Source organism: Mobula hypostoma, chromosome 18, assembly GCF_963921235.1.
Source record: "Mobula hypostoma chromosome 18, sMobHyp1.1, whole genome shotgun sequence".
Taxonomy (NCBI): Eukaryota; Metazoa; Chordata; class Chondrichthyes; order Myliobatiformes; family Myliobatidae; genus Mobula; species Mobula hypostoma.
In genome coordinates this window covers 9,692,527-9,707,226 of record NC_086114.1, presented here as the reverse complement: position 1 = coordinate 9,707,226, position 14,700 = coordinate 9,692,527, and the positions used below count along the sequence as shown (strand labels likewise).

At 41.8% G+C, this 14,700-nt stretch overlaps 1 protein-coding gene across 7 annotated transcripts in view; it reads right to left on the bottom strand.

Annotated features, from left to right (window-relative positions):
- dlg5a (discs, large homolog 5a (Drosophila)) overlaps window positions 1-14,700 on the bottom strand; it is a 235,166-nt gene that overhangs the window by 152,274 nt on the left and 68,192 nt on the right. For all 7 annotated transcript variants that reach the window (XM_063070421.1, XM_063070424.1, XM_063070425.1 and 4 more), the window contains exon 3: window positions 4,380-4,448. In XM_063070421.1, the coding sequence (XP_062926491.1) occupies window positions 4,380-4,448 (69 nt within the window). The remainder of the gene's footprint in view (window positions 1-4,379; window positions 4,449-14,700) is intronic.

Below are 14,700 nucleotides of genomic sequence, written 5' to 3'. Positions count from 1 at the left end.
CCCAGAGGAAATCCATGCAACCACAGGCAAAACGTAGGAACTTCTTACAGGCAGTGTGGGAATTGAATGTGGATTGCCTGTATTGCAAAGTTTTGTGCTAACTACTATGTTACCATGCTACCCCCCAATTGTGAACAGTTCAACTGTATCTGCCTCCCTCTTCGTTCTAATGAAGAGTTCCAGTTACATATGTTAATGCCTTCAGGGGATGTGGATGCCGCAGTTAGTGTCTCTCACTGAACTGAGGGAACAAGTAAGAGTCAATTACATTGGCATGTCTGGAGTTGCATTTTATCAGAATAGGGAAGCATGACAGATTTCCATCCTCAAGCTTGTGAGCATACTAAATGAGTTTTTATGGTTATTCATTAATTTCATGATCACCACCAATGACTCTACTTTTTGTTTACTTGTTAGAAATACAGCAAATCAAACTTAAAAGATTTATATCTAATATTTAAGCTTTAAATACTTGGGCATTAATGTATCAGAAAACCGGAGGTTCAGCGTCTCACCAAATACTCTTAACAAGCTTCTACAGATAGACTGTTGAAGCATCCTGACCAGCTGCCTCATGGTCTAGTCCAGTAATTTGAATAAGTGGGAATGTGAGAAGCTGCAAAGAGTTGTGAACTCTGATTAATAATCACAGGCGCGTGCCTCCCTACCGTCAGTAGTATTTGCATGGGGTACTGTCTCAAGAAGGCAACATCTATCATCAAAGATCCCCATCGTCCAGGCCATGCCATCTTCTCGCAGCTACCATCAGGTAGGAGATACAGAAGCCTTTAGTCCTACACTGTCAGGCTCAAAACAGCTACTTCCTTCATCCAAACAGCTCTTGAACCAACCTGCACATCCCTAGTCACAATCTCAGTATAGTAACATTATGACCACCTTTCCCTACAAGTGACTTTGTGTTGTTCTTTCAAGGCAAATTTGTGTAGAGTTTATGTTTAATTGATGTTTATTCTTGCTGCAGGTAAGTTTCTCATTGCATACATATGCAGTGAATTTGGGATACCTGGGACACATCGGGACCAGTATGTTTTGGCCTAATTAAACGGCTACCCCAATTAGCTGAAGTTCATGGAATTAGTTAAAAATATATAAACAAGGCAAACTATCATTTATCTGAGTCACCTGAGCAACAAATTATGTATTTAAATGAAATACAAAACAAATTAGAACACTACAGTACTAGAAAACTGTGTATTAATTTGTAATAGTTAGCAGCACAGGAATTCATCCAGTCTACGTTGTTATGTTCTTTTGATTTACTGTAAATGAACAAAAGTCAGCGCAAACACCGAGGGTAATTTTTTTGGCTAGTGTCAAATGTTTCTATGGCATCTTGGCAAGGGTCTGAATTTTTTTAAAGTCAAAATTAAAAACAAGATTATCAAAAATCACTGATTTGAATCGGCTTTCATTGGTCCAAAATGGATAACATAAGCACATACAACTGATGCTATTTAAAAACTGTTCACTCTAAGCACAGTGTAGTGTTTAACGGCCACAAAAGTGCACGCGACTGAAACTAGCTAGAAACTGTTCAGCAACAGTCTTCTGCCCCAACAAAGCAGCATAGTATTGTGGCGCTCTGGGGGCAGGGGAGTTGAGAGTCCACCCAGGCAATCCTAACGATCTTGTGTTAAAATGCTTTTGTGGGATTATGGGGCAACATTTAAGTTAATTTATTGTTATATTTGTGGTCACCGGGTGTGCAATAATCACCTTTATTGCCTGTATGTGGAGCAATGGGCTCTCTCCCCAGGTCATAATACCAAGTCTGTTTTTGTGCTTGTCACAATAAAATAGTTGTTGAGTTAAATGAACTCTTCTCGTCTGTAATCATGGACCAAATACTCACCACATTGGTGTCAAGAGTGGGATTCGAATGACAAGACTGAAGAGCTACGATGTTGATGGAGTGCCTTAAGACCTGGGGAACAAGTCATGGGAGTGAGCAGTATGCCTCCCCCGGATCTCAAGGCCAGGCTCCTGAAGATGGAATCCAGAGGGAGGACCTGGGAATTAAGCATCAAGCAGCACATCCCACAGTGGCCAAACAACCAGGGGCAAGCAGTGATGGTAGCGCTTCAGGTGAGAGCCAACAGCGAATTAGACTTCCCCACCATTGACCAGCAACTGCGTAGCAAGCACCGGGATGGGTAGTAATATCAGTGATCCCATTCTGTCCTAGGCAAGGGGATGGCTGAGCGTGGGATGGTGGCCAGAGTGGGCACAAGCCTCCACCCTGGATCTAGAGATCAAAGCCCTATACTCTCAGTGAGGTACGCTGGAGATGTATGATGTTGCTATTTCAGTGGTGACTGTTTTTCTAAGGTGACAGTCCCCCGGGGGCTCCACCCAACAGTGCTGCGGTCAATGCACGGACCGGTGGGGGCCATTCATTTCAGGGTCGCAAGGACGTTGGGAAAGCTGCGTGAACGCTTCTCCTGGTCTAGGTACAGGCAGAACGTGGAGCTGTTCACGCACGGCTGCAATGCTTACATGGTGGGGGGCCCGAGTATGGGTCTACACTGCCCCATCTGGAATAAGGGACTATCCCCCACGCTTGGAAGCCACTGAAGGGGCCTGGAGAGGTGCTCAACCATACCTCTGATATGGTATACTGGGTGGGGTTGCCTGAGCAGCAGAAGGCAGTTGTGCTGCATGAGGACTAGCTGACACCAAATCGACCCTCGGTCACCAGCGACTCAGCAGGGTCGAAGGAAGGAAGTGACACTCTGGGTGCCCTGCCTCACCAAAAAGAGCCTCCCTTTGGGGGAAGAATCTACAGACACCACACAGCGCCCCAGGCAGCAGCGTCGACCATCACCGGGAGTTTTGGACTTTGTTGTGGACTCTGGGGATGCTGGGGACAGCTGACCCCTTAGGTGGGGACAGTGTGGCTCTGGGGTGGGGGGGGTGGTCAACAGACCACCCCATCATTCCTAATGACCAGCACTATTTATTGCTTTTGCGTTAAAATGCTATTGTGGGTTTATGGGGGGGATGTTCATTTGTTGTTTTATTTTAGTTTGGGTTATACAGTTATTCACACGTGTTTTTGTGGGTCACCCTGACTGTAGCCGGGATGTGTAATAATTAACTCCCCTGTGTGTATGTGGAGGAGTGGGTTCTCTCCCCAGGTTATAGTACCTAGTCTGTTTTTGTGCTTGTCACAAAGAAGCAGCTGTTCTGTTAAACGAGCTCTTGTCATCTGTCATCATAGACCAAATGCTTGCCACAGTATCCCAAAGTGTTGCAACTAAACACAGAAAATCCTGACTATTTTCTCAATTAGTTTTTATTCTTTAAGAGTTATCCTAAATAAGCAACTGGCCCAATTAACCAATGGCCCAAACAACTGGAATCCACTGTATTTGTACATATGACAATAAACTTGCCTTTGGTTTTGACCAAACCTGTGAATCTATTTTGCCCCATCTTTATGGTTTTGACGTCTTTTGGGTAGCCTGCATTTTAAAGGATACGTATAGAATTCTGTGGTCTAATAACTTGTATTAGTATATTGTACTGACACCATTGAATTAGACTTACAGGAAATAGATACATGGAGATGTCTAAAAAAATTACGCAATTCATAGACTTGCATGGCACAAAAGGAAGTCACTCAACTCCATATTTCATCGTTAAGTCACATTTTCAAATAATCTGGCAATTTCTCCTCACAGCATTTATTCACTTCCCCTCTGTAAGTTATTAACTGAATCAAACTGTATCAACCTGTCAGAACATTCTAATCTGTAACCATTCATTCTGTAGAAAAGTTCCTTGAGTTTTTAACTTTTCATCAACTCCCTTCTGCCTTTGGAAACATTTTAACTATCTCCATGGAATATCCCCAGTCTTTACTAATCTATTCTAAACTGAACCCTGCCTTTTCCAGTTCAGTCATACAACTTAAATCCCTTATCCCTGGATCTATTTGAGTAAATCTGCTTTGCAGCCATATCAACTGCAGGTTACAAAATTTATTAAGCACAACAATTATAGTAAGTACCAGAAAATACACTTTTCTTTGAAACATAGCCTTCTTGAATGAGCTTCAAAATGTTTAGTAGCTGCAAAAAGAGCAAGGAGGAAAGGGACAATGTGATTGGGTGCTGTTGTGGTGCATCTCAATCTAAACCACCCAAGGTCTCATGTAATTGCTTTAGAGTTGCAGGGAGATTTCTGGAATGTGCTATGGATGGGCTGCATTATTAGGGATGAGTTTTCAGTGGTATGATTGGAATGAATCTATTCACACCATTTTCACATATTCACATTTGGATTCACACATATTAAAGAAGCTTAATACAATCTGTCATTCCAGGGATCAATCAGAGTGGAAGCTGAGAACTTACCAATACTGCTGAGGGAGCTGCTACTTTCTGAGTCAGAAGGCATTGTTGACAGCACACTATAGGTAGATCCTGCAAAATAAATTTTAAATGGATATTAATAGACCTAGGATGCTATTCATGTGTAAATGCTTGTAGCATAGGAAAATATGCTAGTTAACTAACAAGCAACAACAAATAATCAGCTAATGTTTTAATTGTGAACAGTTTCTAAGATTAGATGCGAACCATAACACCGCTCCCCTTCCAACAATGTCAAGGAACAAGCCTCATATTGAAGGAAGATGTGGTTCTCACTTAACAACCCATCTTAACACTGATACACTTATGTGTTTCCCCGAGAATTTCAATGAAATACCCATAGGGGCTGTGGACAATTCTGATTTGATGAAGAATGGACGTGAAAGCACAGAGGAACATCTGGAGAAATTTCTGAAACGCCCCTTCGCTGCTGTCGTTATTGTGTGGTCGTGAATCTTTTGGAGGGTAGGCCTCAAAATCCCCAGCCTTGCCTGTTTTTGGCGACCGAGAAGGAGGTCGAATCGTTCGGACAGAGATGGCGCTCAGTACTCGGTGTCGGAGAGCTGATCAGAGTCGAAGTTTTCGGATGACTCAGAGTTGGACCGTGGTCGGGCACGGCAGGGAGAGTTTTTCTTCCTTCTCCCGTCTGCGTGAGATGTGGGAATTCCGAGATCAATTTCCCCAGAAGTGAAACTATAATTACAGGTGTGGGTAAAAAAAAAAAATTGCTGGTGCTTGTAGGATCTGTTGGGGATTGTTTCTCACTAAGCAATTCTGTAAGCTCTCCAATTTTTTGGTTTCATTAAAGATGCTACAAAAATAGAAGGTATTGTTGTTGCTGTGACAACAATCACAGGTGATGCTTTGAAAGGGAGAAGAACATCATGCCTGTAAGAATCCCCGCAGCATCTGGAGATCCCTGTGATCTCTGTCTCAGAGGTGTATTGAAAATCTATGTCAACCAACTGGCTGGTATGCTTAAGGACTTTTTCGATTTCTCACTGCTGCAGTTGGAGGTTCCCACCTGCTTCAAATGAGTAGGAATCATACCAATGCCCAAGAAGAACATGATGAGCTGCCTCAGTGACCATCACCTGATAGCACTCATGTCTCGGATCACCACAGCAGGTCGACAACAGATGCAAACTCACTGGCTCTACACTCAACTTTGGAGCACCTAGACAACAGCAAAACATATGTCAAGGATGATCCTTTAGAACAGAGGTGAGGAGGATTTTTTTTTAAACCAAGGGTGGTGAATCTGCAGAATTCATTGCCACAGACAGCTGTGGAGGCTAGGTCTTGGGTACATTTAAAGTAGAGGTTGATAAGTTCCTGATTAGCAAGAGCGTCAAACAAACCAGATTGAATGGCAGATCAGACTTGATGGGCTGAATTGCCTAGTTCTGCTCTAATGTCTTGTGATCTAATACTTGTAATGACAAAGCCAGGGAACTTAAGTATACTCAAAAGGAACATTACCAATGTCTCAGTTGTGAATTCAATCATGGTGTTATCATGGTGAATTCAAAGGAAATAAAAATCAAGACTGTGGGGAGATTGACACTAGCTAGAGTGCTTCTGCATGAAGAGAGTATTAACTCAATAACCAAATGGCTTCCTTTAGTTAATTCACAATCCTGTAGCACCAAAGAGGTGCTGCACAATCAGAGGTGCCATCAGACAAGCAGTTAAATCAAGATCAAATCTATTTCCCAAGGTGGACATTAACAACATCCTGATGTTATTTTAATTTTCATGCCAATACTCATCCCAGATTACCTTGTTGTTATTACATTGCTATAAGGGAGAGTTTGCTCTGCAAAAATTGGCTGACCCATTCTTATTTATGTTTCACAAATATTTAATTTGCTACCTTGTGGCTGTCTGTGGACTTGACGTACTCACGCAGCAAAAAGCCTTCAATTAAATATGACCATTACAATATCTGAAACTATGAAACTAGACTCCTGTGAAAAGATAGAGGGATGATCACAATTAAGATGACATAATTCAATACTTAAATTTATGAACACTCCACATAGTTCAAGAATATCACTGTTCCATGCAGAATGCTTCCTGTGTCCATGGCTATCTTATGAAGGTAATTTAAGGCCATAATAAATCAAGGGACAAGAGGTGCAAATGAGAAGAGCTTGAATTTACAACACACATCCACACAACTTTCATGTGTCCAGAACTTCTTTCAACTACTTCAAAGACCTACCTTTCAAAGTAAAGGAAAACTAACCAATGACAAAGATGGTGGTTAGCTTTGAAAAAACTCATCACAGGCAACACTAATACAGGACAAGGAGTAGATGCTATTTATTTAGAGATACAGTACGATAACAGGCCATTCTGGCCTAAAGAGCCCATGCTGCCCAAATACACCTACTGTTATTAACAAGGTGTATGGTGTTTTGGCATTCATCAACTGTGAGACTGAGTTCAAGAGCCATTAGGTAATGCTACACCTACACAAGACCTTGGTCAGACCCCACCTGGAGTACTGCGTTCAGTTCTGGTCACCTCATGACTTGAAGAATGTGGATACTATAGAAAGAGTGCAGAGAAGATTTACAAAGATGTTGCCTGGATTGGAGAATGTGCCTTAGGAGAATAGGTCGAGTGAACTTGGCCTTTTCTTCTTGGAGCGACGGAGGATAAGAGGTGACCTGACAGAGGTGTATAAGATGATGAAAGGCATTGATCATGTGGATAGCCAGAGATTTTTCTGGGGCTGAAATGGGTAACATGAGGGGGCATAGTTTTAAGGTGCATGGAAGTAGGTACAGAGGGGATATCAGGATTAAGTTTTTCGCACTGAGACTGGTGGGTGCATGGAATGCACTGCTGGCAACAGGGGTGGAGGTGGATACAATAAGGTCTTTTAAGAGACTCTTCGATACCTACGTGGAGCTCAGAAAAATAGAAGGCTTTGTGGTAGGGTAGTGCTAGGCAGTTTCTAGAGTAGGTTACATGGTCGGCATAACATTGTGGGCCAAAGGGCCTGCAATGCGCTGTAGATTTTTATGTTCTATGTTCTGTGTTCTAACCTGTACAAAACCCATGCGGTCAAGGGGAGAAAGTACAAATTCCTTACAGACAGTGGCGGAAAATGAACCCAGGTCACTGGAGCTATGATGGTGTTACACTAACCACTATCGTACGATCTGTAATTGAAACCAGTTATGTCAAGACTCCAGTACAACTTATGGCTCTGACCACGTTACAGGAATGTTGCTGCATTAGACAGGGTGTAGAGGGCATGTACAAGGACATTTGCAGGATTGGAGAATTGTAGTTAAGAATAAAGATTGGCGGAAAATGCCATTGGTGCTCAGCAGGTCAGGCAGTATTGGTAGACCAAGAAACAGCCTTAGGTCAGTATACCTTCAGAGGAGTGGAAACGTAAAGTGTTTTAAAATGCAGAAAGAAGAGTGGTTAAAATATCCATATATTTTAAATACTTACAATTAGATATCAAAGAAATAAACTGGAAGTGAACTACCCAACAATGAAAGGTCTGGTACCCAAAACAGTTGAATACAATATTTGAGTCCCAAGTGCTGCAATATATCCAGATGGAAGATGCAGTGCCCCTTTCCACATTATGCACTTTTGGATCAGTGTAGGAGATTGCTAAATCATCTAAGACATGATCATAACATAGACATGTCAGATCATTAGTCTTCCATATAAAAAAAAACTTCAGTTTACCCAGGTACACCTCCAGGCAACATCCACATTAACAATGAGTAACACGCCAAACTTCAATGTTACTTTTGAATTTTATTCAGTATTGCAAGAGATTATAAAAATACAGCTGATTTTGAGAATATTAAGTTGAAAGATTTATATTCTTAGAAAGATCAATTTTTAAATGAACTGTAAGAGTCGTTAGCCTCTGAAATAAATGTATTTCTTCTCCTCAAAAGGAATTTCTTTCCCCTCACCACCTTATTCTGGCTGCTTCCTCCTTCTTTCTCATCCTGATGAAGGTTCTTGGTCTGGAACACCGACTATTGATTCATTTCCATAGATGCTGCCTGACCTGAGTTCCTCCAGCATTTTGTGTGTGTTGCTCTGAACTTCCAGCATCTGCAGAATTCCTTGAGTTTATGAACAGCTCTCAGTTTCTCTTGTTTTGTGAGACCTAATGTTCACTATTTTTATGGGTCAGACAAACACTTCAGTTTACTGTATGTTGCTACCCAAAGTGAAGAGCTGGAGGCAATCCAGCTTGGTGTGGGGTACCAGCAGTTTGGACTAAAATTGGAAGAGACCCAGCTTGTAAAGTTCTTTCACATTTCTTCATCAAAAACAATGTGGCTGAAGAGAAGACATCACATGAATGTGCCACACTGAATCTCAGTGACAGTTCTTTCCCATGGGTCTGTGTTACCAAGAACTGTCAGAAAGCAGTATACACAATTACTATTCCAGTAAGTCACATGACTGAGCACAGTAAATGCAAAGAAGACTAAAGCTAACAAAATAGAACACTTGTATATGCAATAATGTACTGCAGGCCTAATTTATAATGTGATAAAGTAATTTCACTTTGCACTCTCAGACATCACTGTCCCGTGAATAAATTATACACAGTTGCAAGAAAAAGTTTGTGAACCCTTTGCAATTACCTGGTTTTCTGCATTAATTACTCATAAAATGTGGTCTGACCTTCATCTAAGACATAATAATAGACAAACACTAATAACCCACAAAGAATTGTACAAGACAATTCTGGTCAATACTAAGTACACAATTTAAACAATCACAGTCTAGATTCAAAAAGTATGTGAACCTCTGGAGTAATGCCTTCTGCAAAAGTAATTTGGAGTCAGATATTCCAATCGATGAGATGAGATTGGAAAAATGGGTTAAAGAGGTGCCCTACCCTATAAAAAAGACACACAATATCAGGTTACTGACAGAGCCTGCTCTTCTTAAGAAAGATCAAAGGTTCATTTATTGTCAAAGTATACAACTTGAAATTCTTCTTCTCCAGGTAGCCATGAAACCAAGAAAGAAAAAAAACAGCAGCATGATCATCGACCACCCCCCCCCCACCACACCAAATAAAAGGGAAAAAATGCAACAGGCACATTGATCCCCAAACATGTTCCCGATGTTGGGGGAGTACAGAACCAGAGGCCACAGTTTAAGAATAAGGGGTAGACAATTTAGAATGGAGTTGAGGAAAAACTTTTTCACACAGAGGGTTGTGGTTCGGTGAAATGCTCTGCCTCAGAAGGCAGTGGAGGCCAATTCTCTGGATTCTTTCAAAAAAGAGTTAGATAGAGCTCTTAAAGATAGCGGAGTGAAGGGATATGGGGAGAAGGCAGGAAAAGGGTACTGATTGTGGATGATCAGCCATGATCACAGTGAATGGTGGTGCTGGCTCGAAGGGCTGAATGGCCTACTCCTGCACTTATTGTCTATTGTCAAATTCCTCTTCCCACACACAAAAAAAACTAAGAAAACAGAACAGGCACATTGGCCCATCCCTGCACAAAAAAAACAAGAAAGATCAGACGAAAATCACAGAATATATGAATATATGAAACTGTAAGACTAAAAAAAAGCTTATCGTCCAAGTCCATATCCAAAGCAGAGACAGCGACAGACCTTTCTCTCTCTTTAGCAGATCAATCAAAAGACAGGCAGCTGGCACTCGTCCTCCACTCTTGCCTTGATGCTTCAATCTCCCTCATGGCTTTAATCGGCAAAATGGAGTCTAACAATGCCTTGCGCCCCCATCCCGCAGCTTTCTCGCCACAATTTTCACACATGCGGCCTCTGTCTCCCGGAATTCTCTGCAGAGTGCTGAAGCATCCAAATAACATCCAAGCTGACACATTTGCCTCAATGTTTCAATCTCCCTCACTGTTTTAATTGGTAAATGATGGAAGCTTTAATCGGTGAAATGGAGTCAAACCTCGGCTCACAGCCTGCCTTCAGTGAGGTTCGTGCATGCTGCCTTTGCCTTCTGGAACCCTCTTGGAGACTGCAGACAGTTGGAACTCCGAAAAGATCTCCAAGAAACAAATCACAGGCTCCAACAATTCCAGAATCACATCCCAGACAAAAAAAAACAAGCGTAAAAGACATTAAAAAAAGTGAAATATATGGTTTCATTATCTATCCAGATTTGACCAAAGGAGCATTGCATACAGGCACCATCTTGACTGGAAGTCAAGATGTTTATATACACCATACTGCAATCAAAACAACTTTCAGCGGCCCTTAGAAGAATTGTAGAGATGCATGAACCTGGAAAAAGTCACAACAGCATTTCTAAAGACTTGAATGTTCATCAGTACACAGTAAGAGAAATTATCTACAAATAGAGGAAATTCAGTACTGTTGCTACTCTCCTTAGAATGAACTTGGACTTAAGTAGCAAAACACCTACAATGCATTCAGGTTACATTTTAGGTGGCAAACAAACTGACAGAAACAATCCGGCAATTACAAGGGCATAGAGAGGTATGTATTAATGCAATAATATATAAAATGAGACTCAGTTCATATTCACTTGCTCTCCTTTTGTAGGTGGATAAACTAAAACACAAAAGATTTTGCAGATGTTGGAAATCCACAGAAACAAACACAAAATGCTGAAGGAACTCAGCAGGTTAATCAGCATCTATAGATGCGAATAAACAGTCAATGTTTCAGGCCAAGACATGCCATCAGGACTGAAAAGGGAGAAGAGGCCAGAATAAGATGATGTTGGGGTGGGGACAGAGAGGGAAAGAGTATAAGCTAGCAAGTGACAGTCCAAAGTCCAAAGTAAATCTATTATCAAAGTACATACATGTCATCATACACAACCCTGAGATTCATTTTCTTGTGGGCATACCCAGTAAATCCAATAACCATAATAGAATCAATGAAAGACAACAGGGCGGACAACCAGTGTACAAAAGGCAACAAACTGAGCAAATACAGAATGAAAAAAAGAAATGATTAATTAACAAGTAAATAAGCTGAAAAATAAGCAAGCAATAAATAAATATTGAGAATATGAGATGAAGAACCCATAGATTGTGAGAACAGTTCAGTAATTTCAGTCATGGAGTAAGTGAAGTTGAGTGAAATTATCACCTATGGTTCAGGAACCTGATGGTTGAGGAGTGATAATCATCCTGAACCTGGTGGTGTGAGGCCTGAGGCTCCTGAACCTTCTTCCTGATGGCAGCAGTGAGAAGAGAACATGCCCTGGGTGGTGGGAGACCCTGATGACAGATGTTGCTTTCCTGCGACAATGTTCCATGTAGATGTGCTCAATTGTAGGGAGGGTTATACCCATGATGGACTGGACCGTATCCATTAAATTTTGTAGGATTCTCTGTTCCAAGTATATTGGTGTTTCTATAGCAGGCCATGATGCAACCAGTCAATACACACCCCACCACACATCTACTGTATAGAAGTTTGTCAAAGTCATAGATTTCATGCCAAATTTTCGCAAACTCTTAAGGAAGTAAGAGCTTGCAAAAGTTCGTAATTGTATCTACGTGCTGGGCCCAGGACATATCCTCTGAAATTATAACAAATGACATAGAGTAAGAGGTTGCTGTGGCACCACTCAGCCAGAATTTCAGTCTCCCTCTTATATGTTGATTCATCAGTTCCTTTGATTCAGCCTACAACAGTGCTGTCATCAACAAACTTAATTATGGCATTGGAACTGTGCTTAGGCACACAGTCATAAGTGAAAAGCAAGTACAGCAGGAGGCTAAGCACACAGCCTTGTAGTGCACCTGTGCTGATGGAAATAGTGGAGGAGATGTTGTTGCCACTCCAAACTGACTGGGTTCTGCAAGTGAGGATCCAAGAGAATTTAGCCAGAGCTAGGCAGAAAGCTGAGAAGCAGGACATCCAGGGTAGTAATTTCAGGATTGCTGCCTGTGCCACGTATCAGTGAGGATAGAAACAGGATGATTTGGCAGATTAATGCATGGCTGAGAAGCTGGTGCAGGGGGCAGGGCTTCGGGTTCCTGGATCATTGCGATCTCCTCTGGGGTATGACCAGTACAAAAGTGACAGATTGCACATGAACCTGAATGGGACCAATGTTCACACGAGCAGGTTTGCTAGAGTTGTTGGGAAGAGTTTAAACTAATTTGGTAAGGGGTGGGAACCGGAGTGAAGGGACTCAGGGATAGGATGGACAGTAAAAAAGCAAAGATAGCATGAAGTTCGACTATCAGGAAGGACAGGCAGATGATAGGACAAAATTGCAGCCAGTAGGGTGGGTACCAGTGCATTAGGGTTGCAAAATGAAAAAAGGTAGCAAATACTGTACTCAGAAGTATTATATCTCAATGCACGGAATATAAGAAGTAAGGTAGATGATCTTACTGCACTATTACAGATGTTCAGGTATGATGTTGTGGTCATCACTGAATCATGGCTGAAGGATGGTTGTAGTTGGGAGCTGAATGTCCAAAGTTACAGGTTGTATGGGAGGGATAGGAAGGTTGGCAGAGGGGGTGGCATGGCTCTGCCGGTAAAGAATGGCATCAAATCAGTAGAAATATGTGACATTGGATCAGAAGATGTTGAATCCTTGTGGGTTGAGTTAAGAAACTGCAAAGGTAAAAGGACCTGATGGCAGTTATATACAGGCCTCCCACCAGTATCTGGGATATGAACCATAGATTACAATGGGAAATAGAAGGGGCATGTCAAAAAGGCAATGTTATGATGGTCATGGGAGATTTTAACATGCAGGAAGATTGGGAAAATCAGGTCTGTAATAGATCACAAGAAAGTGAGTTTGTTGAATGGCTACAAGATGGATTTTTAGAGCAGTTTGTCATGGGGCCTAGTAGGGGATCAGCTATACTGGATCGGGTGTTATGTAATGAAACGTAGGTGATTAGGGAGCTTAAGGTAAAGGAACCCTTAGGAGTCAGTGATCACAATATGATTGAGTTCAACTTGAAATTTGATAGGGAGAAAGTAAAGTCTGATGTAGCAGTATTTCAGTGGAGTAAAAGTTACAGTGGTATGAAAGAGGAGTTGGCCAAAGTAAATAGGAAGGAGATGCTGGCAAGGATGACAGCAGGGCAGCAATAGTGCGAATTTATGGGAAAATGAGAAAGGTGCAGGATAGATGTACTCCAACAACAAAGAAATGGCAAAATAGTACAATCATGGCTGACAAGGGAGTCAAAGCTAATGTGATAGCTACCACAAAGCAGTACAGATTGTGGAGGCATCAGTAATGGTCTTTCAAAGACCGGAAAATTGCAAATGTCACTCCATTCTTTGAGAAAGGGGGAAGGCAGCAGAAAGGAAGTTATAGACCAGTTAGCCTGATCTCAATGGTTGGGAAGATTTGGAGTCAATTGTTAAGGATGAGGTTATGGAGTATTTGGTGACACAGGACAAGATAGGACAAAGTCAGCGTGGTTTCCTTAAGGGAAAATCTTGCCTGGCGAACATGTTGGAATTCTTTGAGGAGATTGCAAGTAGGATACATAAAGGCGATGCAGTGGATGTTGTATATGTGGACTTTCAGAAAACCTGACAGGGTGCCACACATGATGCTGCTTACAGGAAAGCTACTGGCCTGGTTAGAGCATTGCCTGATTGGTGGAAGGCAACGACTAGACTAGAAATAAAAGGATCCTTTTCTGGTTGGATGCCAGTGACTCGTGAGGTCAGTGGTGGGACTGCTTCTTTTTATGCTGTACATCAACGATTTAGATGATGCAAATGATTTAGATGCTGCCAAGTTTGCAGATGATACGAAGGCCGGTGGAGGGGCAGATAGCGTTGAGGAAACAGGTAGGCTGCAGAAGGAGTTAAGACAGATTAGGAAAATGGGCAAGAAAGTGGCAAATGAAATACAATGTTGGAAACTGCATGGTCATACACTTTGGTAGTAGAAATAAATGTGTGCACTATTTTCTAAATGGGGAAAAAATCCAAAACTCTGAGATGCAAAGGGACTTGGGAGTCCTTGTGCAGAACACCCTAAAGGTTAGCTTGCAAGTAGAGTTGGTGGTGAGGAAGACAAATGCAATGTTAGCATTCATTTCAAGAGGTCTAGAATACAAAGAGCAGAGATGTGATGCTGAGGTAAGGCACTTGTGAGGTCTCATCTTGTGTATTATGAACAGTTTCGGGCTCCTCATCTAAAAAAAGATGTGCTGGTACTGGAGAGGGTTCAGAAGAGGTTCACAAGGATTCCGGGAGCAAAAGCTTTTTAATACGAGGAAGATTTGATAGTTTTGTGTCTGTATGCGCTGGAATTTAAAAGGATGAGGGAGGATCTCAT